The 27986-nt window shown below is 41.6% G+C and overlaps 2 protein-coding genes across 7 annotated transcripts in view; one reads left to right on the top strand and one right to left on the bottom strand.

Annotated features, from left to right (window-relative positions):
• The first annotated feature begins 475 nt into the window (after positions 1-475).
• NOPCHAP1 (NOP protein chaperone 1) lies at positions 476-11071 on the top strand. Of its 3 annotated transcripts, none has more exons than XM_044987639.1 (4): positions 476-719; positions 4924-5010; positions 6829-6965; positions 8043-11071. In XM_044987639.1, the coding sequence occupies exons 1-4, from the start codon at positions 611-613 to the stop codon at positions 8226-8228; spliced, it is 519 nt and encodes a 172-aa protein (XP_044843574.1). In that variant the 5' UTR covers positions 476-610; the 3' UTR covers positions 8229-11071. The 3 variants fall into 3 exon arrangements, with proteins under 3 accessions (XP_044843574.1, XP_044843581.1, XP_044843563.1); XM_044987646.1 differs by having other exon boundaries at positions 478-716; XM_044987628.1 differs by lacking the exon at positions 476-719 and adding an exon at positions 2259-2432.
• Positions 11072-11222: 151 nt separating this feature from the next.
• ALDH1L2 (aldehyde dehydrogenase 1 family member L2) overlaps positions 11223-27986 on the bottom strand; it is a 51374-nt gene continuing 34610 nt past the window's right edge. For 2 of the 4 annotated variants that reach the window (XM_044987473.1, XM_044987486.1), the window contains 13 exons: positions 26666-26785; positions 25213-25340; positions 24603-24753; positions 24031-24101; positions 23805-23910; positions 22960-23047; positions 22015-22108; positions 21596-21695; positions 20002-20100; positions 18552-18717; positions 17474-17579; positions 14299-14498; positions 11223-11448 (listed from right to left, as the gene is read on the bottom strand). In XM_044987473.1, coding sequence (XP_044843408.1) covers positions 11393-11448; positions 14299-14498; positions 17474-17579; positions 18552-18717; positions 20002-20100; positions 21596-21695; positions 22015-22108; positions 22960-23047; positions 23805-23910; positions 24031-24101; positions 24603-24753; positions 25213-25340; positions 26666-26785 — 1485 coding nt within the window. In that variant the 3' untranslated portion in view covers positions 11223-11392. Of the gene's footprint in view, positions 11449-14298; positions 14499-17473; positions 17580-18445; positions 18476-18551; positions 18718-20001; positions 20101-21595; positions 21696-22014; positions 22109-22959; positions 23048-23804; positions 23911-24030; positions 24102-24602; positions 24754-25212; positions 25341-26665; positions 26786-27986 lie in introns of those variants that run through there. The other 2 variants (XM_044987480.1, XM_044987494.1) reach the window with 2 other exon arrangements.

Here is a 27986-nt window from a genome sequence, read left to right as displayed (position 1 = left end):
CTATAGAGCGGATACACATGGATGTGCAGGGCTCTAGTTACAACACTGTGAATGTTCAGATTTAAATATCTGAAACTTGCTATTTTTAAAATCGTATGACCATAAAATTGACCAAAATGGACCGTGAATTTCGTAGGGCCCTAATTATCAGATTATACGGGCAGACTGAAATTATAACATTAGTAAACATAGCACAGGCGGTTGCCTTGCCCTCCCCCATCTCCCTGCATGCGTCTCTGAGCCAGCCAGCCCTTACGCAGCAGGGAGATGTCAGCAACTCCCCTTGCTTCCCTCTCAGAAGAGTTTTCAGGAACTTTAAAAAAAAACCCGCAGCGGGTAGCAGAGCCCCTCCCCCTCCCCGCCGGGTCAGCCCGGGCTTAACTGTCGCCCAGAAACGCTCCGTTTGTCATTGGCCAATCAGGGCTCAGTCTCTCACTGACGTCAAGGGTCGCTCGGCCGCTCCTGGGCAGCGAGAGAACCGCGAGCGCCGGGGGCTGCCTCGCCCCGAGCCGCGCTGGCTCCTCCGGGCTCCAGGAGGCGCCGTGGCGCAGCGCGAGGCCGCTAGGCTGCGGCTAGAGCGGAGCCCCGACACCCTCCCGCCCCCGCGCATATGGAAGGAAGCGGCGCGCGCAGGCCCGAGAGCCCGATGGCGCTGAAGGAAGGTGCCGCGGGCGCCGCTGCCTCCAGGGAGCTGCTGTCCGTGGGGAGCGGAGGAGGTAGCCGGTGCAGGCCGCCACGTCCCCGGGATTGGGGGGGGAGGAGGAGGGAGCAGCCGCCTGCGGGCAAGAAGCGGGGCGGAGGATGGGAAGCGGCGCGTGACGGGAGGCGGTTTGCTCGCGCGCGCGGTCTGTTGTCGCCCCCGCGTTTCAGCGACGGCGGCGAGGAGCGGGCGGGTAACGCGGCCAGAGAGCAGCGCGCGCTGCCTGCGTGGCAGGTTGGGGGTCCGCCTCGCGCGGCCGCCCTTGCGCAAGCCGCGACTACGCGGCGCCGCCCTGATGCAGCTGGAGGGGCAGGCGGGGCAGGGTGCCGAGGGCCCCGCTTGTTGGGGGGCGGAAGGTCTCAGTTTCCGCTCGAACCCCCTCCTCCCGGGCATGAAACGCTCTCAGCTCCCCAGGCCGCCGGCGCGTGCCCTGGAGAAGGCGAAGCACAGGCTCGCGCCGGCCCTTTGAGCCCATCCTCTGAGGCCGCGGGGAGTGGGGCCGGGCGGTCTGGGGGCGGGAAGGCTGCGCCACGTCCCGGGAAGCTGCTGAGCCCAGAACTGACCCCTCCTGACTAGCGCTTGGGGGGGCGGGCGGGTACTTTCGGGGGAGAGGGGAGCGAATAGTAAATTTCCTGCCAAATGCATTGGGGGGGGGGGCAAACGAGTCACAAATGGGCCGAATTCGGTGAATAGTTTTGGCCAGAAACAAAAAAAAAAACCCAGGAAACAAATTTTCGGGCAGTGTTGAAATGGTTCAGGTTTTGGAAGTGTCAAAACAAACTATTTTGGCATTTTGCATTCAATCAGTGTTTTAAATGAAATGTTGATTCGAATCGAGAGTTTTCAGGTTTGATATTGGGCAGAAGAGTTGGGGGAAAAACAGTTTTCATAGAATCCTAGGACTGGAAGGGACCTCGAGAGGTCATCTAGTCCAGTCCCCTGCACCCACGGCAGGACTAAGTATTATCTAGTCCAGAGGGGGGCATATTACGGCCCCTGTGCCAATCCAGCCCACAGGACCCTTCCCTCTGGCCCCCAAGCTCCTGCCAGGGAGCAGTGTCAGGACAGGCTTGCAGAGGAGCCAGCCCAACTCCCCAGCACCATAGTGAGTGGGGTGGAGGGTAGCCCCTGGTCCCTCCCCTTCTCCTCCCCTCCCTCCCTGCCTCCCTCACAGTCACAATTCCTCCAGGGCTTGGGCAGCGTGGCTGCTGCTCCGTGGCTATAGCGCTGATAGACCTGGTGCTCCAGGGCGGTGCAGTCAAGGGCAGTTCTAGGGCTTTTGCTGCCCCAAGCACGGCAGGCAGGCTGCCTCCTGCAGTTTGCCTGCGGAGGGTCTGCTGGTCCCGCAGCTTCGGCGGACCTCGGAGATCCACCGGACCAGTGGACCCTCTGCAGGCAAGCCACCGAGGACAGCCTGCCTGCCGCCCTTGTGGCGCCGGCAGAGCGCCCCCTGCGGCTTGCCGCTTCAAGCACGTGCTTGGCGTGCTGGGGCCTGGAGCCGCCCCTAGGTGCAGTTGGGGAGCAGGGGGAGTTCCCGGGGGTAGTGTCAAGGGGCCTGGGCCTTGCTGCCAGGGACAGGGGCAGAGCAAGCCAGGGTCCCCCTCCAGCCCCAGCATGCCTGGCCCCAGCAGTCAAGCCCAGGTAGGGAGTGAGCCCTGCCAGGGAGAGCAGCCAAATGAGCAAGGGAAACAACCAGGGAAAGGACTGAGTCCCTCTTTCCCCCACCCCACAGGTAACGAGCGGGGGGTTGGATAAGGGGCTGGGGTCCCCCGGGGTGATGAGCAGGGGGGATTGGATAGGGGACGAGTGTCCCATGGGGATGGTCAGGGGGCAGAGAACAGGGGTGTTTGGATAGGATGTGGGAGTCCCGGGGGGTTGGGGGGGGGTCCAGAGGGATGGATAGGTGGCAGGGGCCAGGCCACGCCTCACTGTTTGGGGAGGCATAGCCTCACCCATCCCTCCATACAATTTCTGTAGCTGATATGGCCGTAGGCCCAAAAAGTTTGCCCACTCCTGATCTAGACCATCCCCGACAGGTGTTTGTCTAACCTGCTCTTAAAAATCCCCAATGATGGAGATTCCAGTGCTTAACCACTCTGACAGGAAGTTTTTCCTAATGTCTAACTTAAACCGCTCTTGCTGCAATTTAAGCCCATTGCTTGTTGTCCTATCCTCAGAGGTTAAGAAGAACAATTTTTTTTCCTCTTCCTTGTAACAACCTTTTGTGTACTTGAAAACTGTTATCTTGTCCCCTCTCATGGCTTGTCTACACCACTGCACAGTGTCGATTTAAGATACGCAACTTCAGCTACGTGAATAGCGTAGATGAACTTGACGTACTTAGATCTACTCACCGTGATGTCTCCGCTGTGGTAAGTCGACTTTGCTTGTGCTTCTCGTTCTGGTGGAGTATCGGAGTCAAGGGGAGAGCACTCAGCAGTCAATTTATCGCATCTATCTAGATGCGATAAATCGACCCCTGCTGGATCGATCACTGCGTGCCAATCCGGCGGGTAGTGTAGACAAGCCCTCAGTTTTCTCTTCTTCAGACTAAACAAACCTAATTTTTTCAATCTTCCCCCATAGGTCGTGTTTTCTAGACCTTTAATCATTTTTGTTGCTCTTCTCTGGACTTTCTCCAATTTGTCCATATCCTTCCTGAAATGTGGCACCCAGAACTGGACACAATACTCCAGTTGAGGCCTAATCAGCGTGGAGTAGAGTGGAAGAATTACTTCTCATGTCTTGCTTACAACATTCCTGCTAATACATCCCAGAATGATGTTTTCTTTTTTTGCAACAGCGTTACACTGTTGACTCATATTTAGCTTGTGATCCACCATGACCCCCAGATCCCTTTCTGCAGTACTTCTTCCTCAGCAGTCATTTCCCATTTTGTATGTGTGCAACTGATTGTTCCTTTCTAAGTGGAGTACTTTGCATTTGTCCTTATTGAATTTCATCCTATTTACTTCAGACAGTTTGTCCAGAGCATTTTGAATTTTAATCTTATCTTCCAAAGCACTTGCAACCCCTCCCAGCTTGGTATCATCCACAAACATTATAAGTGTACTCTCTATGCCATTATCTAAATCATTGATGAGGATATTGAACAGAACCAGACCCAGAATCAATTCCTGCAGGACCCTACTCGTTATGCCCTTCCAGCATGACTGTGAACCACTGATAACTACTCTGGGAATGATTTTCCAACAAGTTATGCACCAGTTTTGGTTTGAAACTAACTGATTTTTTAAAATTATTTTTTGGTTTGACTACCTCAGGGGTGGCTAACCTGTGGCTCCAGAGCCGCATGTGGCTCTTCAGAAGTTAATATGTGGCTCCTTATATAGGCATCAACTCCAGGGGTGGAGCTACAGGCGCCAGCTTTTCAATGTGCTGGGGGATGCTCACTGCTCACCCCTGTCTCTGCCACATGCCCTTCCCCCACTCCACCCCTTCCTGCCCCCTCCCCTGCCGTGCCCTCCTTCCCCCCAGAGCCTCCTGCATGCCATGAAACAGCTGATTGGGAGGGAGGGAGAGGCACTGACTGGCAGGGCTGCCAATGGGTGGGAGGCACTGGGAGCGGAGTGGAGAGCTGATGAGGGGGCGGCTGATGTATTACAGTGGCTCTTTGGCAATGTACATTGGTAAATTCTGGCTCCTTATCAGGCTCAGGTTGGCCACCCCTGGACTACCTGGTGGAAAAATCAGTTATTCCTGCAGGTCTAATGCTGAGCCTCCCTAGCTTGTGGGATCTGATGAGATTCTCAGCCCAAGGCACTATACATGCATATTATTTTCATGCAAAGGCTTATCTGTTAATCCTTACATATGTTCCAAAGGAGAACAAGTTTAACTATACCTGGTATTGCTGATGTAATGGTAAGTAAATAAGAGAAAAAATACTAAGGATGTACTGTAATGTCAGACCTTTAAAGGACAAAACTAGAAGGGTACTGAATGTTTTCAAACTTCTGATAGGATAAAGAAATCATTCTAAAATAAACTTTTAAAAGTCTCATTTTAATTAGTGATAAATAATTCCTTTGAAATTGGTCATCCCATTTGCTGTATTAAGAGTTGACTAGTTAAATTGTCCAACTAATGAAAACTTTCTTAAATTGTCTGTCTTTTGGTGTAAATCTTGTGAAATATCTAAATAAGGGAGCTAGTATCAGGTTGGTAAATAGTGAAATAACTGATGTAATTTTTCTTTGTAGGTATTCATGACACACTGTTGATTAACTCAAAACATGCTGGCAAAAAGGTCACAAATTTAGAGACAGTAAGGATACCAAGAAGTAACAGTAAGTGCATCTTTTCCTAATGGGACTATGTTGATCACTGTTTAAGTTGCTTTGTGAACCTGAAAAGCACATAACCATGACTATACCCAACATTAATTTAGCCGACTGCTGAAGCAGTTAGCATTTGAAAATCAATTAACAGCATAAGTTTTTTAAATAGTTTTAAACCTATTTTTGCTACTTGTGAATCTGCAGATTTCTCTTGCCGTTGCCGATATGGATGTTTCCCCCTGCTATTTATGTTGGAGCTTGAAACTAACTAGGCCTTTTTTACTCACCAGATAAAATGGGCACAGTTCTCAGAATATTTCTCATGTAGTTAACTGATCCTGCAGAGGGAGCACAAAGCATTAATTCTGCATAATATTTTTGTAAACATTTGGTGTTTTAGGGCGTAATTCTACAAACCCCACTGGTGTCAGAGGGAATATTTCTGTATGTAGAGGGCTTGCAAGATTGAACCTCTGGTGTTACGTTTCCAAGTAGTGTAAAAATGGACTTCTAATATCGAAACTAGCTTCTTAACCCCACTTTTTAAAAGAATACTGTCAAAATCAATAAGCCAGATTACTATCACTATCTATTCAGTGATCACGTTGAATGGCTTCAGAGAAGGTATTTTTCTGCATTTGATCCATGTGCCTTGTCCCCTAATCAAAGACACAGTTAACTGGCAGTGTTGTCTGATTGTGGTATAAAGTGACACATTTTCAGGATTTTTATTCTTTTCACAGAAGACAAATTATTAGTGATTTCTCAACCTTGGATTGTATTTGCTTAGTATGCAAAGGGCTTCTGCTTTTCATATAACCATTCTAATCTCTATATTCAAAACCAATTTGCTAGTATAAAGTATTGGATGCTAGTATATCTTTTTAAAATAATCATTCCTTTTTTAATAACCTTTCAAAATTATCTTCAACTTGTATTTGAGATGATAAAGGAGGAAATATGGAGTTCTTTCTTTGACAGAACTTTTGGGGAGAGTCAGTGTAGCATAAAGTAGTAGTTTGTAAGGGACTTTACTGGAGTTGAATCAGAATAGTGCAGCCTTACTGCAAGAGAGGGAAAAGGCTATTTGAAAAAAGTGTGGAAGTATAACATTAATCTGCGAGTGGAAGGGAGAGGACATGGCCATGACCCATCAAATGGCAAAGATGTCCCAACATTGGTGGGAAATCCCATGGAGTTTGGCAACATCCCTGCAAAAGGCCAGCTCCTCCATGCTGTCACCTACACTGCCTATCCACCTTGGCTGCCTTCTTGGCAGCATAACACACTTGGTAGAAAGCTGCTTCTGAGGTTACTTTCTCCTATCAGTAGCACAGCTTTCTTGACAGTTGTGCCATTACTGACACCCCCCCCCCCCCATCTTCTCTTGGACCCTGTCCCTTTGCTCCAAGAGGGGAGAAGGTAAGGTACAGTACTTCACAGGAGCTAATATTGATGTGGAGCATCCTAAGTGTTTCATTTGTTGGTGTGTTTAAAACAATAGAATTTTGCTATGAAGCGTCTGTTGGACTCGCCATATTTTAGTTTTTAAAAAGGTCAAATAAAAGCCATGACATGACTCCCTTAGTGAACCATTTGGACTGATGCACAAGTTCCATGATATTCTGCACTGTATGTGCCCTGAAAAGTTGAGCAATCTGGTCAATAAAGTAGTAACTTTATTCCCAAATGAATTGTTAAATATTGTAGACAACCTGAAAGTTCAAAATTAAAACAGTTAAATCCTGTGTTAATGAGATATTCATGTCTTTGTACTGCAAAATCTAAATATGCATATATGGTATAATCTCACTATTTCTGCCTTAGTTTTGGACAGAGTTCAGAGCTTTCTACCGCAGATGGCCCTTGCAAACAATGAGCTAAGAAGAGAAATGGCAACAGCACCAGCTCATCAGTTTGATATTGAAAATCTAGACAGCTGCCTTGAAAATATTATAGAGATGGTAAATATATTTCTTGTGTTTTGCTTCTGTAAAGAAAATTTAGTGCTGTGGCATAAAACTCTTCACTCAGTCTTAGGATGGGTTTGTTTGAAAAATAAAGCTCAGAGTTTCCTCTTTTATATTCCTTTATAATTTAGATCTGAAACTAGCCATAAATTTAAAGCAAGGTATGCTACTTGCTCTTCATGACATAGTAATCTTGTCCACCACTGAAACTTGAAGATAAACTGCTAGAGAGAAAGTAGTTGAACCCAGAATACGAGCTGCCTCTAAAGCTCTAATCCTGGCAATGAGTAATTTTTGTAATTACAGATAGTAAATTTAACAAGATTAAGTTTTTGTTTTCAAAATAATCTGACTTTCAATGAATCATAATTCAAGATTGTATAGTAAGTAACAATAACAAGTGTTCTGTTATGTTTACAGGACACTTTTAAGTAGTTTAAGGCCCAAAATCTGGGTCTTGAGTATGTCAAGTATAACAAAACTTAAAAACCTTAATTATGATCTCTCAAATAGAAGAGTTTTTCCAATAAAATTTACTTCAGCATCCCCCTCTGGTGTTTTCACATTATGCTAATGTCTGAGAACCCCAATGCAAAACCCCAATGAGACAAAATATATGAGAGAGCCCCCAGAAAATTATATTTTCAGATTTGGATTCTTGTCTGAAAAATCCAGCCTTTTGTGCCCTTCATTTGTCAGTTTAAACCAGAAGCTTTCACTTTAGACAAAGTGAATTCATCAATGTCCCATTCTCTTTTTGCTTCCTGTGAATTATTTAAAAAGAACTATTACTTTATTATTGAGCACTACAGGTGCTTAAAATGTCTAAACTCATTTTTCATATTTTAAACTTTCATGTTTATAGTGATCCCTAAAAAACTTGCAAATATTTCCAGTCTAACGAGGTCTGCTTACTTTTTGCATAGCACATAATTGATGACTTTAGGGTAAGGATGTTCATGTGTATTAAGATCCTGGATTGATTTTGTAGATATATGGGTATAATATGATTTTGTAGCAATATGTAGATACATGGGTTGTTCATTTTTTAAGAACTGTTGTTTCTTGCAGAATGTAGCCTTGGTTGAATTAAGTGGTTCTGACACGGATGAAGAAGAAATAATTTCAGAAGACAGCTCAGAATCTGAAGAGGACAGTTGTGCAACTGATGAAGTTACCATAGACACGATAAAACTTCCAAAACAAAAAGGAGAAAAGGGCAAAATAGAAATTTTGGACAGCAAAGTGAATGAGTAGATAGAACTATTTTCAGATTTCCATTTCTGAATGTATCATGTCCTGACTACTTTGAAGGCTTGACCCTTAGAAAACTAGCCAATTTCCAAGTATGTGTCACCTGGAAACTGGCGAACTCCCAGTCACTTATGTCACTGGAAGTACTGTGTTTAGTAGGGTGGAGAGTTTCTTATGGCTGGGAGAAAAGCTGGAGCTCTTAGGACTAAATCCTGACCTATCCCCCAAGCTATATAGAAATGAGTTGCATCAGGAGGTCAGGGTGGGGAAGAAACAGCATGAAACTTAGTAATTTGAGAGGCTGCACTGTAAAGATTGGCAAGAAATGTGAAGTTCTTGGCCTGTTGCGAGGTGAAGAACGGGTTACTAGGGTGTGGGGTACTTACTTCAGGAGAGGGAAATAAGTAGATTAGAGGAAAACAAAGCTTGTGTTTTGAGATGAGAATAAATATACTAAGATATTGAAGTATTATATACTTGTCTTCACTAGCAAGTACTAAAAACGAGCACACAGTGCTTCAAGAGTTAAGTCTAAGGAAATATGCCTAATTTATTCTTGCCTCCTTAATTTTATAGGGAGCAATTTGGGCTATTTTACTGTATTTAGTTTAGACATGTTTTGCTTTTCAAATTATGCATCTGAATGCCTTTGTAGATTATAACTTGTTTCTCAAAGAAACAGTATTTTGTATAATAATTTAAGGTTATATTCTTACTGTATTTACTTAGCTACAGAAGATTGACTACCAAGCTACAGTTAAGCACAGGATTAAAATTAATTATTTAAAATTATATTTTTATTCTGTTTTTCTTAAAGATAACCATTTGGAACATTTGGTCAAGATGATCAATACCATTTCTAAGCTTTGTTGAAGAGCATGTCCCCTTATCTGTCTTTATTAATAGGAAAAATAAAATCTTACTGCCATCAATTGCTATTGTGATTCAATTTATGGGTTATTTTAGCTAAATTATTAGTCCAAAGCAGGTCCTTTGACTCATGTTGGTAGTAATCAATCTTTCTGAAAAGCAGCAGCACTTGGGATATGGGCTTTATAAAGACACAATACTGAGATGGTTAGTTTCCACTTATGAATTATGGTACATTAGAATTAAACTGTCCAAACAGTTTTAAATCTGGAGGGAAGCTGGCCTAAGATGCAACACTGGACTGCTAGTCTCACGCATCACTTTAACGTTGCTTCCCACTGGAAGGAGATTTAGACATGCCAATTTTACTCAGCACAGCTATTTAATGACCCATATCTATACACAATATTCCTTGTGTCTCTGGCTGTTGTATCAAAGAACCTCCTAAATATCAGTCAACTAACAAAATCCAAGGCAGTTGGGGAACTAGTATAGTTGTCTGTTGAAGGTACTGTTTCTATGGTAAATTAAACACTTCAGGTACCTTTATTTGGATAGCCTGGATACTGTTTTATACTAAGGTTTGCAGTGGCATCTTTATAGACTAATTTTACTCAATTGTATTTCAAATACACTTTGTCTACATGCCAAGTGAAGGAATTATGCGGTGATTTAATGGTACATTGCACAATGTGGATACAGCTTGTTTATAATGTCACACTTCATAAACCTTGATTAATGGTTGTGTAAACTGTGTCCAGAACTGAATATTTAACTGTTGACCATGTTTATGTGCCTGGTAAATTGAAGGTAAAAAATTGTCTTCTGGCTAGACCACTTTTACTACAAAAACATATATTCCACATTAACTTGTGTCTAACATTGGGCTATTTAAGTAGGAAAATAATTACATAGAACTAACAAACAGATAATTTTGTTCCTGTTATACCAGCTAGAGATGAGCCAAAAAAAAAAAAATCGGTTTTTGGGTTGGTAGCTGATCTGGAAAAAAACAACAAAATTGGTTCATTTCAAACTGACACAATTTGTTTTTTCTTGCCAAAACAAAAAAATGTTGTTTGAGTCAATTCTAACTGACACTTTAAAACAGTTTAAGACTTTAAATATTTTCCTTTAAAAGAAAAAAAGGAAAAAAAACCCAAACCCAGCAGCAACTATTTGCTAAATTTACACATGGCTTTGGTCTCACCAAAACTAGTTTTAAGGAAACTTACTTTTCACTAAAAATCTTCACTGGCTGTAATACCTGTTTTCAGAAGGTGCATACATTTTGGAACATTGTTCAGCTGATCTCACAAACTGATTAAAAAATTGGTTGTATCACGCTGTAGCTTTGTGGTACAGTAGTTTCTCTTAAAACGTTTCTTGAAGTACAGAATGTGCAGTTATGTTCATTATCTTGAAAAACACTTGGTCATTATGTCAGATATCCTTTCTATTTAGTACTTGACAAGTAAAAATACAATTAATATCTGACTTTATAGCATAGTAACTGCCTAATGCCATAATCTTGCATTAAATTCTCCTTGAGGTAACACAAGTGTATGTAATGTGAAATAATTATGCCACATACAATAGTGATAGCAGACACAGCTGGTTTAAATTTATTAATATAACCACCATTCACAATCCCATATAAATTGCACATTCCACATTGGCAAAAAGATTGAAGTTATTGAAAATATTTTCTGCTTAATATTCATAGTTTAACAAAGATCATAGTAAGTGCACTTTCTTGCATTTATTTACATTTTATGGCACTAAGGTTTCCTATACTGCTGAAAAGTCAGAGCTGTATACTTTTGTTGAAAAACTTGATCTGTTTTATAAAAAACTGTATAATGTGCATTTTAAAGTACAGTTTTAAGAGAAGCTTAATGACTAAATGTATGTTAAAAGGTTTTAAATGATCATGTAAAATACATCTTGTATTAATAAAAAATTTAGGCACATCATGGGCCCAATCCTTGAGTCTTACATAAGCAATCTCCCATTGCCTGAGTTAAGAACAACTTGGAAGGTTTAGGTATGTGGACATTTAGATAAGTAAAGACCAAATTCTAGTTCCACTAAAGTAAGTTGCCAAATTCTTTATGACTTTAGAGGGGCTAGAATTTGGTCCTTACAATTTTCCATGGATAAATACTACTTGCTTTTTGTTAGTGGTACTACTTCAGAAAGTATATCCTGGGCATTGTATTAAGTGCTTAACAGAGTACTTAAAATTGAGGCTGTCAGCAAGGGGTTTGCTTTGGCAGTCAGGCTGAGCAGTTTCTTTAATACTCCACAGTTACAGCTTTAGTTCTGAGGTACTCATGAAGAGCTTCTTCACCTATGAAAGATCAAAGGTGAAACAGTTATACCACCAGTTTAAAGGAATAGTCAGAAGACTTAGTTTTAACCACTTAACAGGAATTCTGAACTGTTGCTTGCTAAGTGCTTAGGTATTTTGCATTCACATGTTCCAAAAGCTTGTGGCCAAGGAATTACTTTTTTTTTTAAAATAAATAGACTGAGTATATTTTAAAATACCCCCCTCTTATCCCATTGACTCTACTGAGGTAAATTAAACTCTTTTTGAAGCTGAAAAAATCACTTTAGCAATAATACAATATATCATCATCTGATTACTGTCTATTATAGCACCAAAACACTGTCCTATCTACTTTAGAAGTTCCCCTCGAGAGCTTCTCCCCCCCACCTCTCTCACACACACACACACACACACACACACACACACACAAGACAGTTTGGAGTTGCAGCTTTCCTGATTAAACGGGGGCTACTGCCTGTGAACATTATACGGGGGCTACTGCCTGTGAACATTTAGAGGTTGTATCCCCTTTGCACCTTACAGGTCCTCAGGAATTAAGTCAAGACTTCCTGTGGTGCACTTGGCTCTCTGACTGAAATCTTCCATTCTTGAGTTTTGCCTAGAGGTGAATGTTTCTGGAAAGTTTGACCAAAATTGGACTAGCTAGCCTTAGTGGGGAAATAGACTGCTTTATGCTTAAAAAAACAGGAAAAACTGACACTCCCACACACCCCCTCTCAAAAATACCCCACAACAGCATCAAATTGACATGTCAGAGTTTAAAAAAAAACACTTCAAGCTTAATAATACCATTGTAAGTAGGATGGATTATAGACATGAATTTTTTTTATTTGCAGCAGAGGGTTGTTTTTTTCCCTCAAAATATTTTCTGACATACTCCCTGGTGTATCCAACATAAATTTTATCTGCTATATAAATATCAACACCTTAATACAGACGCCCCGTAACTCACATAACTGTTCCGTTCCAGAAAGCCTTGCGTAACTTGAATTTTGCTTAACTTGGAAATTTATACCCATACATTACGCAAAAATTTCTGCAACTCAAAGCCTATTTCTGGCTTACGGAACTTTTTGCGTAAGTCGGGTCTTCCGTAACCCAGGGAGCGTCTGTACTTTGTATTCTATGGCTATGTTTAAGTGAGATACTAAATAAACCAAAGTTGGGCTTTTAAATCCATATTTAAACACCTGCCTAGTTTTTCAAAAGTGCTGGGCACTCAACCACTCCCACTGAGGTATTTTTGAAAATTATCTATCTCCTTTTAAAAGTCAAAAAGCTCAAGAAATTCAGAGTAATTAGATTTAGAAAGCTACATGATGTGTATGGAATAGTTTGGGAGAAATAGCCTCATAATATGTTGGCAAAAATCAGTCTCAAAGATGTGAGAATGTTAATGGCAGTGAGACGGTTATGCAGAGAAGTGTCATGTATGTGTATGTTAGGGGTATGAAAAAACATGAGGCAATGGAAACTGATATTGATATGAAGGGCGCCACTGTGTGACCATATAGCCACATTACCTATAAGTAGAGAGAGGTTTTTACTGAAAGATATGTGGGTGGGCAGGGTGCCCTGAAGGTGAATGGAAGCCAAAAGTAAGCTTCAGTATTAATATGGGTCAGGGAAACAATTTAAGTTCCTTGGGTAAATGGATTCTTAAGTCTGATTTCCTGTCTAGTGTTTTTTTAGTAATATTAGTCCTAATGTTAGTTTAACTATCTTCTTAACGTTATCGTATGTTTAATTTGCCAAATAAAATCTGGTTTTGATTTTAAGCCAGTCTGAAATGAAGTGAGTTTTGAAAATGATAGGGGAGTTTCTAACAGGGGACTGGAGGGAGACAGGAGCTTCAGTGTATGCTTGGGTCTGGAAGAGACCACAGTCAATTTTCTTGAACCATGTCAAACAAGGGCTGGTGAGAACCAATCAGCCAGAAAACCACTGACCAAAGATAATTCCCATGAAGGTTGTGATGCATTTGGAGCTGCCTACTGATGATTTATTATATGAATTCTGTTTGTTAGCCTGGTTATTGCATGTTCACTGCCTGAGGGCTGTCTGGAACACATGCAGGAAAGAGGGGATGGCTCCAGGTAGAAACCTATCAACTGACACTGAAGAGTCACTGATGGACAATGTCAGAATCATTGGGTCTAAAGAAAGAGAAATATATTAATGTGAACTAGGTACCTTTTAGTTCACACCAGTAGTGTCCACATGGGGTAGTTTGCAGTGCAGTGTAAATGAGCCATTAGACACAAGGACCTGCTGGGGGTGTCTGAAGACGCTAGGACTGCACAGGTTACTATTAGGGGATGCTATGCCTTTAGGTAAGGTAGACATGCAATGCAGACTATCTATTTTTATAATCTTTTTTCTCTAATAAACTTGTTCTCCAACTAAAATAAACTCTTTGGTTAAGGAAGGCTGTCTGATTACTGTATGCTGCTGGTCACAGACTCCCAAATGGAAGAATCATAAGTGTCCAAATTCAGTTGGACCTGCTGGGTGAGCACAGTTGATACAAGGGGGATATTGTAAGCCAGAATCCAGTTGAAGAATAGAACTGCAAAATTCCTCCCTGAGATAGATAAAGGCATAAGGCCTGACACCTGAGAGGGTGCTCTCAAACCAGGAAGGGGTCACAGAGATGCCATTAGCCCCCTACCGGACAACGGTGTTATTTCTTACATTTTTCCTTGCTATTTTTTAAGTGTAAAACTTGATCTATCAGGACTTTTATGGGCTTTTTTTCTCCTGTGATAGAACCTGAACAAGGCTTTTTTTTTTTTAAATGGGTTTGGACCATCCATGTGGGGGCGGGAGGGAAACCAAAGTACTTACCTAAATCTTTTCCAAAGCCAGATTGTTTGAATCCACCAAATGGTGCTGCCACATCAGTTTTGTTATATGTGTTAATGAAAACTGTTCCTGCTTCTAGATTTTCACTAACATACAGAGCTTTGCTTAGGTCTCTTGTGAAAACCCCTGAAGCTAAGCCATATTCTGTGCTGTTTGCGCATTTTAACACTCCATCGACATCCCTATAATAATAATAAAAATAAATTATTTGGCTTAATTGACAGCAAGAGAAACATAGCAGAGACTCTAATGTAACAAACAACCTCCTTCTAGCTGCAGTGCAACGGCTTCTTTCCACACCCTTTTTCTTTCTAATCTCTAGTTAGCTGTTTTGAAAACATGACTATTACCTACTAGTCTACTGTTAATCAGTCAGATATATGAAAATTCACATTATTGTCTCTAATTTATACAGTTTGTAAATTAGATTACAGAATGCTTAAGGTTTCTACCAAAAAAACCTCAAACAAAATGTTGTATTACACATATCAGCTTTGTGCAGCTCCAGTGGAATTCAAGGAATGAAGAAGTGCAAAAATGTTTGCAAAGCAGAGCTCTGCAGCAGAACATTCATTTTTGCTAAAATTAGCTCTAATTCCCATTTTGTTGGGGAATAAATTCTTAAAAAAACAAAGCCTTCCATGTAATAAATAAACCTTTTCATGCCATTTTCGCTGTGCTAGTTTCTATTTGTACCTTATCCCCAAACAGCTTTAAATATCCTTAGTTGTTTACAAAAATTGAATAAGTTTGATCATAGGCACCGACTTTTACTTTTCCCGGGGGGTGCTCCACCCCTACTCTGCCCTGAGGCCCTACCTCCCACTCCACCCCTTCCCCCAAGGCCCCGCCTTCACTCCACCTCTTCCCACCCCTGCTCCTCCCCCTCCCCGGAAGCCCTGCCCTCACTCCACCCCCTCCCACAAGGCCCCCTCTTGCACCGCCTCCTCCTGCCCTCTCCCACCTGCCACTCGCTGGTCTCTGCCCTCCCCCAACTCCTTTCCCAGCTGCCAATCAGCTGTGGCCGGTGGGTGCTGAGCACCCACTATTTTTTTCCCCTGGGTGCTCCAGCCTCAGAACAACCATGGAGTCGGCATCTAATGAATTTGATTAAACAACTTTTTAACACGGCAGTTCATAGACTGAGTGTGTTCTATTTAGTCAAAAGCTTAATACTATATTTTCAAACTAGAAAAATTAAGGTCCCTGGAAATAATTCCATTAAGTTTACACAGTGCTTTCCCCCCTGCTGAAGCTCACCCCAGTAAATTTCATTCTAGATCACTAAGGCTACATCTGCACTACACACCACTGGCAGCAGCACATAGCGTATATGTAACGACATGCCACAGAGAAAAGTGGGCTGGGTCCACACTGTGGTAGAGGGGAGGCAGCTCCTTGCTGCAGGAGCCTTTCCTTGTTAGAAAAGGCTCTGACGGGGGCGCGGCATAGGCAAAACCCCCTGCTAGAGCCTTTCCCTGCCGCTGGAGTCTTTTTGTGAGAGGGAAAGGCTCCAGCAGTGGGGAGATAGCGGGACATTACACTGCTAAAAACAGCAGTGCAGACAGAGACATGGTATGGGGTGAGCAGAAAATTATGTAGGGTGGGTACTTGAGCACATACCCATACCCTTAAGAGAAGATGTGGCTTTACTCACCTAAACCGTGCCTCACAGTCTACGCTGCTTTTATACCAGTGCTAAGTGGCTACACATGTATGTACTCGACATGCCACTGAACGAAGTATACACTGTAGACCAGACATGGGCAAACCATGGCCCGTGGGCCACATCCAGCCCACGGGACTGTCCTGCCCAGCCCTTGAGCTCCCGGCTGGGAGCCTAGTCCCCAGCCCCTCCCCCGCGGTCTCCCCTCCCCCGCCGCCACGTGGGCTGCATTCTGGCCTACCACTCCCGCTGGGCAGTGTGGGGAGCACAGCTGGTTCTGGCCGGGTGTCGTGGCTGCGAGCTCCTGCTGCTGGTAAGGAGGTGGGGGGGGGGTTGGGTAAGGGAGCAGGAGGTCCTGGGGGGCAGTCAGGGAGGAGGGGCGGGTTGGATGGGACAGAGGTTCGGGAGGGGGGGGCGGTCAGGGGATGGGGAACAGGGAGGGTTGGGAGTGGGAGTCCCGGAGGGGCCTGTCAGGGTGTGGATGTGGATAGGGGTCAAGAGGGGAGGTTGGATAGCGGGCGGGGGTCCCGGGAGGGGGCGGTCAGGGGACAAGGAGCAGGGGGGGTTGGATGGGTTGGGGATTCTGAGGGGGGCAGTCAGGGGGTGAGAAGTGGGATGGATCGGATGGGAGCGGGGGCCAGGCTCTTTGGGGAGGCACAGCCTTCCCTACCCAGCCCTCCATACAGTTGTGCAACCCCAATGTGGCTCTCGGGCCAAAAAGTTTGCCCACCCCTGGTGTAGATGTATTCTAGTAAACCGCAAAAAGAACAGGAGTACTTGTGGCACCTTAGAGACTAACAAATTTATTTGAGCAGTTCCATTCTATGCATCTAATGAAGTGGGCTGTAGCCCACGAAAGCTTATGCTGAAATAAATTTGTTAGTCTCTAAGGTGCCACAAGTACTCCTGTTCTTTTTGCAGTTTACTAGAGTGCGAATACAGACTAACACGGTTGCTACTCTGAAATCTAGTAAACTGGTCCACAAACTAAACAAAGGGATTGTCTCACCCCTTATTGGAATGTACCCACTTCTAGAACAAAATACAGTTGTAATTAAACAGCACATAGTAATGTGACACAACAAACAGTTTAAAGAAGGGTAACTGAGCCACCAGAATCTGCACAGGGAACTGAGATACCGTAGGAAGAATGTAAGTTTTGTAGCGTGGTTAGGACACTGCATTTGACTACCCTTACTTTGCAAAAAGTGCTATTGGCTATTTAATCTCATGTAAAAGATGGTGCCTCCCGCAATGTAGTGTTCCTTACCACCTTGCTGTAGCTTTGATTCTGTGGCAACTGAGACGAGTAGTCTGTACTAAATGCTTTCTTCAACACCTATCTGTTCCTTAGACTAGGATTCCTATCCGCATAGTGACTCAGCGTAACCTTATGAGATTTGGCAGGATCACAGCACCAGGTGCTATGGGTGCATTACTTACTGATAAAGTAAAACAAAATGCTATTATTGCAAATAGAACAGAACATACCCATTCTTAAACTTTGAAATTACCATAACAGGACCAAAGGATTCTTCCTTGGCAAGGTACATATGGTCTTCAACATCTGTAAATACAGTGGGTTCCATGAAGAAACCTAAACAAAGGACACAGAGCATCATTTGCATGTGAGTAAAATATTTTTTTCATTGTATTCTCTCCTTCTCTACCTACATAGTACCACACACCACACTCTCTCTGTTTTCCATATTCTGAGCTAAGTATTGTATAAGCCTAAGCAGCAGATGTAAATATCCACTCTAAATTTTCTTTAGAGAAAGAAAACCAGTATGTACAGAGACTTTCACACCAGAAGTTCTACTTTCCTAGAGATAGACCACGTGTGCAGAAGAAAAGGTTTGCTGGTACAGGTATATCAGCAAACCATCCTAGTCAAGGTTCAGTTTGTACCAACAAAAAAGTGCTTTTGCTAGAATAAGTTATACCATTCCCTAAACAAACTAAGCTAAACTGGCAAAAGTAATTTTTAATCAGTATAACTGCATCTACACTCGGGCTTTTGCCAGTGTAAAACTCGCAAAAAAAACACCAGCAAAAACACCCCATCCCTCACCGATGTTACTATGCCGGCAAAAGTTTTTAGTTTAGACCTGACCTAAGTCTCAGTTTAGTTTCTGGTGTGTCAGCTGCACAACTTCCATTAATGGTATATGGGAGCTGTGCTGTGAAAGTCGTATGTATCAAGTGAGGACTATTCCCCTTAGTCTCTATATAAAAGCCAGTCCTAGCAAAGAAATATTGTAGAACAGGCTGAGTTTCTCCTTACATGTAAATATTTGAAGAGTTCTTCAGTATGAGCCATCTCTTTCTTCCAGGTCTTTATGCCAAGTGATTTCTCCAGGACAATGACACCCTACTTTATTTAGGTATATGTCATAGAGTCCTCTACCTTAGTGGCCGCGGGAAAGAAACCATGTAGCTGTCCTTCAGCTCATTTTGTACTGTATTTCCGTGAGTTTATTCCTCTTTGTGCTACACAACAGAGGGAACCATGTGGGCTTTTATTTAAAAATGTAAAAATTCAAAACATTTCCAGGTAGTATTTTACCTGGTCTACATACTTGTCTTCCTCCGTACACTAATGTTGCTCCTTCTTTCACTCCAATTTCACAATATTCCAGCAGCTTTTCCAGATGAGCCTTATGATTCTGTGGACCATGATCTGTGGCTCTATCGAGCGGGTCACCAATTTTCATCTTTTTTATTTCTTCCACCTACACGTTACCCAATTAAAATGAAAAGTTACCTAGTATGACACGCTGGCTAATTTTTTTTTTGAAATGACTAGTGACTATGGGTACTTTAGTGTTGGGGTGCCCAAGTTTAAGACCACTTGAAGGGACCCAATTTTCAGAAGGAGTACTTAACACTTTCTGAAAATCAGCCTCTTTTAAGTTGTTTCAAATTGGACACCCAAAATCACTAGTCACTTTTGAAAATCTTGATAGTTGTTTTTTAGTTATTCATTTTTAAGTTTCTTCTGTTACTGTGTCTGGTATTTAAAATGTCATTGTTAACTCAAGTTAACATAGTGTGGTAAGCAAGATACTGAAGCTATTTCCTATTCTAAATAGCAATAAATAACTGAGTTTTCACACAGTCGTGTTGAATTTTTAATGGTGAACATTAGACACTCTTGTATAATCCCTGCTATTCTTCCAGTCTTACCATATTTTTTCCCATATTCACAGTGGTCTTAAGTCTCATGGATACAAATTTGGCAATTTTTGCTTGGACAAATGTACAGATATAGTTGATAGGAGCCCCACACTACAAGAAGGATGTGGATAAATTGGAGAGAGTCCAGCGGAGGGCAACAAAAATGATTAGGGGGCTGGAGCACATGACTTATGAGGAGAGGCTGAGGGAACTGGGATTGTTTAGGCTGCAGAAGAGAAGAATGAGGGGGGATTTGATAGCTGCTTTCAACTACCTGAAAGGGGGTTCCAAAGAGGATGGATCTAGACTGTTCTCAGTGGTAGAAGATGACAGAACAAGGAGTAATGGTCTCAAGTTGCAGAGGGGGAGGTTTAGGTTGGACATTAGAAAAAACTTTTTCACTAGGAGGGTGGTGAAGAACTGGAATGGGTTACCTAGGGAGATAGTGGAATCTCCTTCCTTAGAGGTTTTTAAGGTCAGGCTTGACAAAGCCCTGGCTGGGATGATTTAGTTGGGTTTGGTCCTGCTTTGAGCTGGGGGTTGGACTAGATGACCTCCTGAGGTCCCTTCCAACCCTGAGATTCTATGATTCTATGATTCTATGATCTCTTTATAAGTGTGTCACTTCTCATTGCATTTCTTGGGCAGGTGTCTCCCATTAGTACACCCTTTTCATTGCTTCATGATAGGAATCGTGATTTCCCAGCATCAGCAGCAATTGAAAGTTTAAATAACTTGCATGATACATAAACGTGTGTGTGTGTATAAAATGACTTGATCTTTGCTTTACATTGTTACTGAAGAATTTATTTTGAACATGAGCCCTTTAAATATCTTACCACTCTCCTAACAAACTCATCATGAATTGATTCTTCCACAAACAGTCTTCCAGCTGCAATGCAGTTTTCTCCCTTGTTGAAGTATACTGCTCCCATGCCCTGTGTCAGAAGAAAACACTATATTGATACTTGGTTTTATTAATTTCCCACTCCAGCTATTCCCTGGAGCTATATTCTCTCTCTCTTTTTTTCTCCTATGTCTGGATCAATCAATGTATAGAACTCTTCTTTAAAGGGGTAATATCGGCATAAAACTCATTAAAGAAATAAAAATGTTTTCTTACCTCTGGGGTAAATCCTACCCTTCTTCCCTCTATCTTCTCGACATAAAAATGTGCATGAATAGAGATGGCCCTGGGTGCAGGGGAGCTGCTGTATGTGGAGGCAGGATTTAGGGAGGTGCACACCCCCTGCACACTGTTGAGTGAAGCTCCATAGAGACACTGTACAGCATCATGGAAAAGGAGTTTGGAAGCAAGGCTGATGAATACACAACTCTGCTGATCCACTCCCCTTATGGAGGGCTATGAGGGCAGTCACAGCATGTGACCCAGTGGAGAAGAATGTGTTCCCATCCTGTCAAATGCACAAAGAACCTCCCCTACATCAAGCCTATGGACTCAGGCCTCATGGAGGAGGGACAATTTGTCCCTGTTACTAACTAGTGACCATCAGAAAACTTTCAAAGAAAAATTTTTTTTTCCATGGGAAAAAATATTTTTATGAAAAAATTTGTTTCCATTTTCTGACTGGCTCTCGCAATATCTCAGATGATCAAACCATAAAAAGATTTTCAAAATTCAATTTGCTTTTCACAGTGCACGCTGTTTCTGCCCCGTCACCCCCATTTAACTCTTCCTGGATCATAAAAAATGGATTGGAGACTCAGCTTCACTGTTTTGTGTCTCATGCAATAGCACAATGTTGTTTCGGTTCAATGGGGCTCTAACTGCAGGATTAGGGCCTAAACTAACCACATCGTGTAGCAACTAAGTCTTTTTGTAATGAGTGATGTAGTATATACTAGTGTTATATTGGAAATAGATCCCTTCAATAGGAAATAGCATTTTATAATCTACTAATTTTCCTCTATGCATATATTTTGCAAATTTTATAAGACAGAAGTTAAGGTTGGATGGGAAGTATAGGTCAAGCATGTGGGTGATAGTGAGTCATTAAGGATTACATGGCCGTGGGGAACTGACTGAATCTCAACCTCATTTCCAGACTTTTTTAAGCAGTTGGAGGGGTTTTAAGTGTCAATTTTTTGTAAAATTAATTTTTTTGCAGTGTTAACATGACTCCATGGAAGCACACTGTTCACCTTTACTCTTTTTCAATTAAAGTTTTTGGAGAACATCCCAGTCTTTTTGAATAAGCCCCAAAAGTTTAAACTGTATTGGCATACAGCCTAGAGAAGGGGAGCCCTGCTTCAACATACTGTATGAGGCTTAAAGTGTGGCTATTCTCCTGCATGTTTTAGCAAGCCCTGAGGAGGGGTGCATGTAAGAAAGAGAGAAGGAATTAGAACATTGCTTCTTAATAAGATGCACTAACAAGGCTTTGAACATGTTTTACTTTGAAGTAACCTTACCATTCTCACAGCTTTGTCAAGTTCACAGTCCTCAAAAATGATCAGTGGGGATTTACCACCAAGTTCAAGGGAAACTTTCTTCAGATTACTGACTGCACAGCTATGGAAAGTTGTAAATAATTATGTAAAATTAACATTCAGACATCTTTTAGTAATGAAATTATTTCCCCTAAGATAAGCTGGTGAAAATGTATAGCATATATCTATTTTTGTTTTTGGACAGTTGGACTTAATAGCAAATGATATTTCTACTATTTAATAAAGACAAATGATTAAATATATTCCCATTCATAGTCTGCATGTCATTTTAATGTTATGTGCAAGATGTAGTTTGCACATCAATGTAGTAAACAAACATTGATTAATCTACAGCATAAAATAAGATCTAAAACATCTTCTGAATATAATGAATACAATACCTCTTCATGATCTGTTTACCAATAAGAGTTGAACCAGTAAATCCAAGTTTGCGGATATCTGGGTGTTCAGACATGTGCTGTCCCACTAAACCACCTGTATTATTGTGGGATATGGGAAACAACTAATTGGAAAATGTACATGCAATTCTTAACATTCTAATAGTCCAGCAGGCCTGTCAGGTTAAATAGCATCTAATTTAAAAAATAAGGATCCTTACTTATGTTACTATTAACATCTCAGATTAATAAAACTAAAACCACAATGGCACAAATCCCTCCCTTCACCAATGGAGTTGAGAACTTCATCTCTGATACTCGGACTGCTGGTAGAAGAACCCAGTTTATATTTTAAACTTGGATCAGCTGACATTTGTACTGTTTCACTGAATCAGCCCCACAGTTATCTTGGGGTTTGTCTTCACTAGGAAATCTTATGTTTAAACATGATTATGAGGAGGTGAATTAGCTGACGTAATGTTAAATTGTCTCCACCGACCAATCTGTCACACTTACCTAACTAGATTTCTCACAATCTTATTGAAATAATATTTCCTACTGGCAACAAGCCTTGGAGAATAAGAAAAGTCCTATAATCAAAAGCATTATGTTTCTCTGTATTATAAATGGTTCTTTGAAGATTTTTGTATTTTTGTTTGAACCGAGAATGTGTAGATAAGGGGTAAACACTCCTGGCTAGCTCCATAGTCATTCCCCATTCAGCTCAGAGAATACATGTGAAATGATGTATCAGCTTTGTAACGTGGACAAAGACCCACTAAGGAGGAGAAGTCCACTCAGCACAGTTTTCACTTGACAGGTCTGCAGAGGTGAAAACCTAGATCACCAACAACTTCACCTCACCTCAGTCTTTTACTTAACTGTTCTCAACTACAGTTCATACCAAGCTATATTTTGTACAGAAAAATAATTAGGTCAATGCTTTACCTGAACCAGGTAGAATATTTATAACGCCTCTGGGAAATCCTGCTTTAGCTGAGAGCTCTGCAAACTTTAAGGCAGTCAAAGGAGTGACCTAAGCATGTACACAATGGTCAGATTAGGTCTGCTATTTTAGTTAAATATGCCGTGAAATATTTAATGTGCAATACGTTTTAGCTTGTTACAATATGAATCTTACATTAGTTCATATTTTTACAAAGCTGACAAAGTGGCATTCCCTTAGAAAAAGGAGTGCATTCTGTTTACATCCCAGATTAGTTATATTCTGAGTACACATGCATCTCACTGTGCAACCAGGGCCGGCTCCAGGCACCAGCAAAGGAAGCAGGTGCTTGGAGTGGCCAATGGAAAGGGGCGGCACGTCCAGGTCTTTCGCGGCAAGTCCCTCACTCCCTCTCAGAGGGAAGGACCCGCAGCCGAATTGCCGCCGAAGAATGAAGTGGCGCGGTAGAGCTGCCACCGAAGTGACGCCGATTGTGGCTTTATCTTTTTTTTCTTTTTTTCCCTTTTTTTTTTTGCTTCGCCGCTTGGGGCAGCAAAAATGCTGGAGCTGGCCCTGTGTGCAACCTCCTCTCCCCCTCTTCCCTAACCATAGCTCCATGCAATGACGACATCAATAGACAAACAGAAAGTTTTAATGTATTCTCTAATTTGAGGGTGCAGAGAGTTCTAGTGAAGAGGAGTGCCTTGTATCAGTGTGGGAATAGCTACTACTTTACATGTTTTACAGCATGCAACAGGTCAGTCAATGGATGGAGTCAATGGAAGCTTTGCCTGAATAGGGAGTGGAGGATCACACCAATAATTTGCATTTTCCCTTTTGATTTTACCTGTGCTGGTTTGAGAACTAACGTGTTGCCTGCAGCCAAGCATGCTGCACTCTTCCATGCAAGCATCATCAGTGGGTAATTCCAAGGGATAACAATTGCACAGACTCTTAAGATTGGGAAAAATATGAAAAAAAAGTTACATTTTCATAACAGATTTTGAAAGGATTTTCTATTTGTCAAGGTTAAAACTAGTTTGCGGTCATTAAGAAGAAGACAATAGCCTTACCCTATGGGTTCCTTCTTGGTGAATGTTAGGTTATGGTTTGGGCGGGCCTGGCTAATTGGGATTGTAGAACCCTAAAAGAAAGACAATGGATTTCAAACAATCTATATATCTAGAAAGGAAAACTAAAATGCACCAATTATCTAAAAATGTTTGTTTCAGAAAAATCATTGCCATCATGGAAGGCTTCACAGCCAGATTTGTTCTGTTAACGGGGTGCCAGAGACAGAAAGATGCTGGAATATTGCTGCTGTATACCTTTCTACCACGGATATGAGGTACATCTCCTCTATAACACTCCACATTCTCAACCAGCTTATCTGTCATCACGAGTCAGACTCTAAATTCCTGTTTCCCAATAGGAAGCATAATGTGCTCCTATCATGTTTCCAGGAAGACTCTTACTAGGTAAAATTCTAATTCTGTCACCCACAATTTTGAATGCCTCATTTCCCTGTGCTAAAGTTGTTCTTCTGGGCTGTACAAGCAAAAGACAGTACTAGTAAAGAATAAGTATACAGAAGCATCGTAATTCATTTCTGACTTTGCGTAACTGCTGACAAGTATTAGCTTGCCTGAATTTTGTCACACCATCCAGCAAAGTATCTGAATGTTTCCACAGACATTCCTACATGGGTCTTCAAAGCTAAAGTGTAGACAGCTCCTGAGTCAATGGCCTCAATTGTTGCTAATTCCTCTTGGTGTTCTTCCATCAGGTCAGCAAGTCTTTTAATTAAAACACAACAAATGAGAATAAAAAACAACAATACTGGGAAACGACACTTCTAACTGTACTTAACTTACAAATGTGATGTGGGACTGCAAACTACTGCAACTCAGGCAAAATTTCCACTGACTTCAGGATTGGGACCTTTGGCTATTTGGTAACGTAAATAAGGGCCAAACACCCAATAAAGTCAATGGGAATTTTTGCATTAACTTAAAAAGCGTCTGACATCCACATGGCAGTGCAGAGACCCAAGTCAAAGTAAGCATATTTCAGAACCCCTAGCCCCTCCCACCTCACCCTTAGCCTCTCCCACCTCACCCCCTTCTGAAATGTGGCCACTCTAGCCCTAAGACAAGGAAAGTCCATCAGATTCAGATGGGGTATACCATGATTTTTCAGAGGAAGTAAATTAAAGTTAAGAAACATGAGCAAACATAGCAAACCCCCTTACATACCTGTACATTAATCTCCCTCTTTCCCTTGCATTCATTCTTGCCCATTCACCATTTTCAAATGCATCTTTTGCTGCTGCTACTGCCTTGTCAACATCAGCCACTGAAGCATAAGACACCTTTGCTATTATCTGTCACAAGACAGCTAAGTGTTAGCTCACATTTAAAGTGGTGTTATATACAATGCTTTCTTTCTCTCTTTTTATTTTTACTTAAATATAAACAATCATTTAATATTCTAATGGCTACCTATTATACATGGGTCAATCAGGTTCAGAAAAGCTCAGACACCACCAAGTGAAGTGGAATTCGAAGGACTGTGTGAACAGGCAGAATTCTGGATCCTTCTTTCTTCAAACTCTGCTAACAACAGAGCACACCCTCAAGCCTTATTTTATTTCTTCAACTATCACATGAACTTACTGATGTGACATTGAAGAAGTGGAAAAGCTTAGTGTCTGGTACGACAATAGAATGCCTAAGCATTCTAGAATACCATCTGGATATTGCCTCCCTGGAATGGTATTTTTGTTACATGTATCACCATAGATGGACACTTATATTATAGATGCCTTAAGATAATACCAAACTGCTAAGGCTGTACTTGATTCTGGCCTCATTAATAGTGGTACAACTAGTTCCATTCACTTAAGCGGAATTCAGTTACTCCTGATTTACAGTGCCATATATGAGATCAGAATCAGGGCTGTTATTTATAACTTTTCAGTTAACAGTTGCTCAGCCAAGATTTGGTACTTTTTGGGGAAAAAATGCATATTGAGAAGTCATTTTTAAAAGTGATTTAAAAGTAGGGTTACCAAATAGCAATTGTGAAAAAGCAGGACAGGGGGTGGGGGGTAATAGGCACCTATATATGAAAAAGTCCCAAGAAATGCGACTGTCCCTTTAAAAACAGGACATGGGGTCACCCTATTTAAAAGGACACTTTCAGGACAAATTTGGCCTAAACTGTAGGATTTGTAAAAATAAGCTTTTACAAAACTTCTGACCAACAGAAATGTGCTCAAGAAACTAACAAAAATCCCAGTGGAAACACTTTTTAAAAGAACATATAAGCATTCCCCTGTTTTGTCTGCAAAGCCAAACACTGCAACACTAAGCTAAAGTATCAGAACCTGCTAGTGAAACTGACTTGGAAAAGACTATAAACATAGCGAAATTAATCAGCCAGTTTTCACTATGCAGGCTAAGATGCAAAAAGTGAATAAAAAGCATAAAAACTGAAAAGTAAATTAAATTAAATTATTAATATTTCAAGATAACTAAAAGTTAAAGAATTTTTTTAAAAGTTTTGACTGTAAAATAGTAAAGGAATCTTTTAAAATGTACTACATGATTTTCAACTTGGCAATATCCTTGTAATGTTTTAGATTATTTATCCAGAAATGCAGTATTCAAAATAAGCCAGTATTTATCATATGCAGAAATTACTCACTGATCCATCTGTTGGATTTATAGTGTCATATGTTTTTCCCTCTTCAGCATCCAGAAACTGTCCATTTATAAAACACTGGTAAGGCATCTTCACAGTCATATTGTTAACATTTTTTGAAACCTATCAGTGAAAGAAACTCAGCATTTCAATGTGTCTTACATCGTTGCCAACTCTCGTGATTTTGTCATGAGTCTCATGACCATTACTGTTTTCCTTAAAGCACCAGATCCTGGAGTCAAGTGGATATGTGATGATTTCAGCCTTCATTCTTTAAAAAAAGTAAAAAATAAATTTCTAGCCCTTGTGGCTATGGAGAAGGCTTCAAAATGTGACCTTGATGCACTCTAAAGGCTTAAAAAGCAGAAAGCAAATAAAAAGATCACCAAATCTATTATTTTTACTTAATCTTGTGATTTTAAAGCCAATCTCATAATTTTTGAACATTTGGGGTTGGCAGTACTATACATGCAACATGCAAAACTACGTACCTAATACAACTTGTAACTTTAATATGCAAAAACAGTTTTCAGACAAAGTACTGGGATGCATATATGGCTATCAATATCCATCGCTAAGGCAAAACTAAATAGAAATTGTATTTCCTCTGAGGAGAAGAAGTGCCTAAATTATTAAATGGATTAATGAATTTGTATGGTTTTACTAGTGGATATCCAGGATCAAATCATCATTAGGGCCTCAATCCAGCAAGGTATTAAAATAGGTGTGTGACTAAGTAGATTTATAATCCAACTGAAGTCAATGTCCCTAGTTATGTGTTTAAAGTTACTGTGACTCTAAGAGCTCCTTTATGCCAACTGGCAAAGGGCTCACCCAACACACTGTTGGCAGAATATTTAGCCAAGCAAGGACCTGTAAGGTATCACATGACATCTGGTCACGAATATTGTTGCATGATGTAATATGTACAAGTTGTGTATAAAGACTTATGTATGTGTGCTGGAAATACGTTCGTGTAATATGTTTTGGAGGCAGCTGATAAACAAGCCTGCCCTAAACAAAGGCATGTAGATTCACCTATCTGCATGGGTCTAGTTATGAGAAAACAGCATGGCTTAATCAGAAGCAAAGGATAACGAAGGTACATTTGCATCTAAGGTAAACAAAGTGATCAAGCCAACTGTGGGTATGGCTACACTTACAAATCTGCAGCGCTGGTAGTTGCAGCGCTGGTCGTCCAGCTGTGCAGGGCCAGCGCTGGTGTGTGGCCACATTTGCAGCATTTGCAGCGCTGTTGGGAGTGATGCATTATGGGCAGCTATCCCAGCGTTCATGTGGCAGCAACGTGCTTTTCAAAAGAGGG

The sequence above is a fragment of the Mauremys mutica genome, chromosome 1 (genome assembly GCF_020497125.1).
Source record: "Mauremys mutica isolate MM-2020 ecotype Southern chromosome 1, ASM2049712v1, whole genome shotgun sequence".
NCBI classification, from domain to species: Eukaryota; Metazoa; Chordata; order Testudines; family Geoemydidae; genus Mauremys; species Mauremys mutica.
This window is presented reverse-complemented; position numbering and strand designations above follow the sequence as displayed.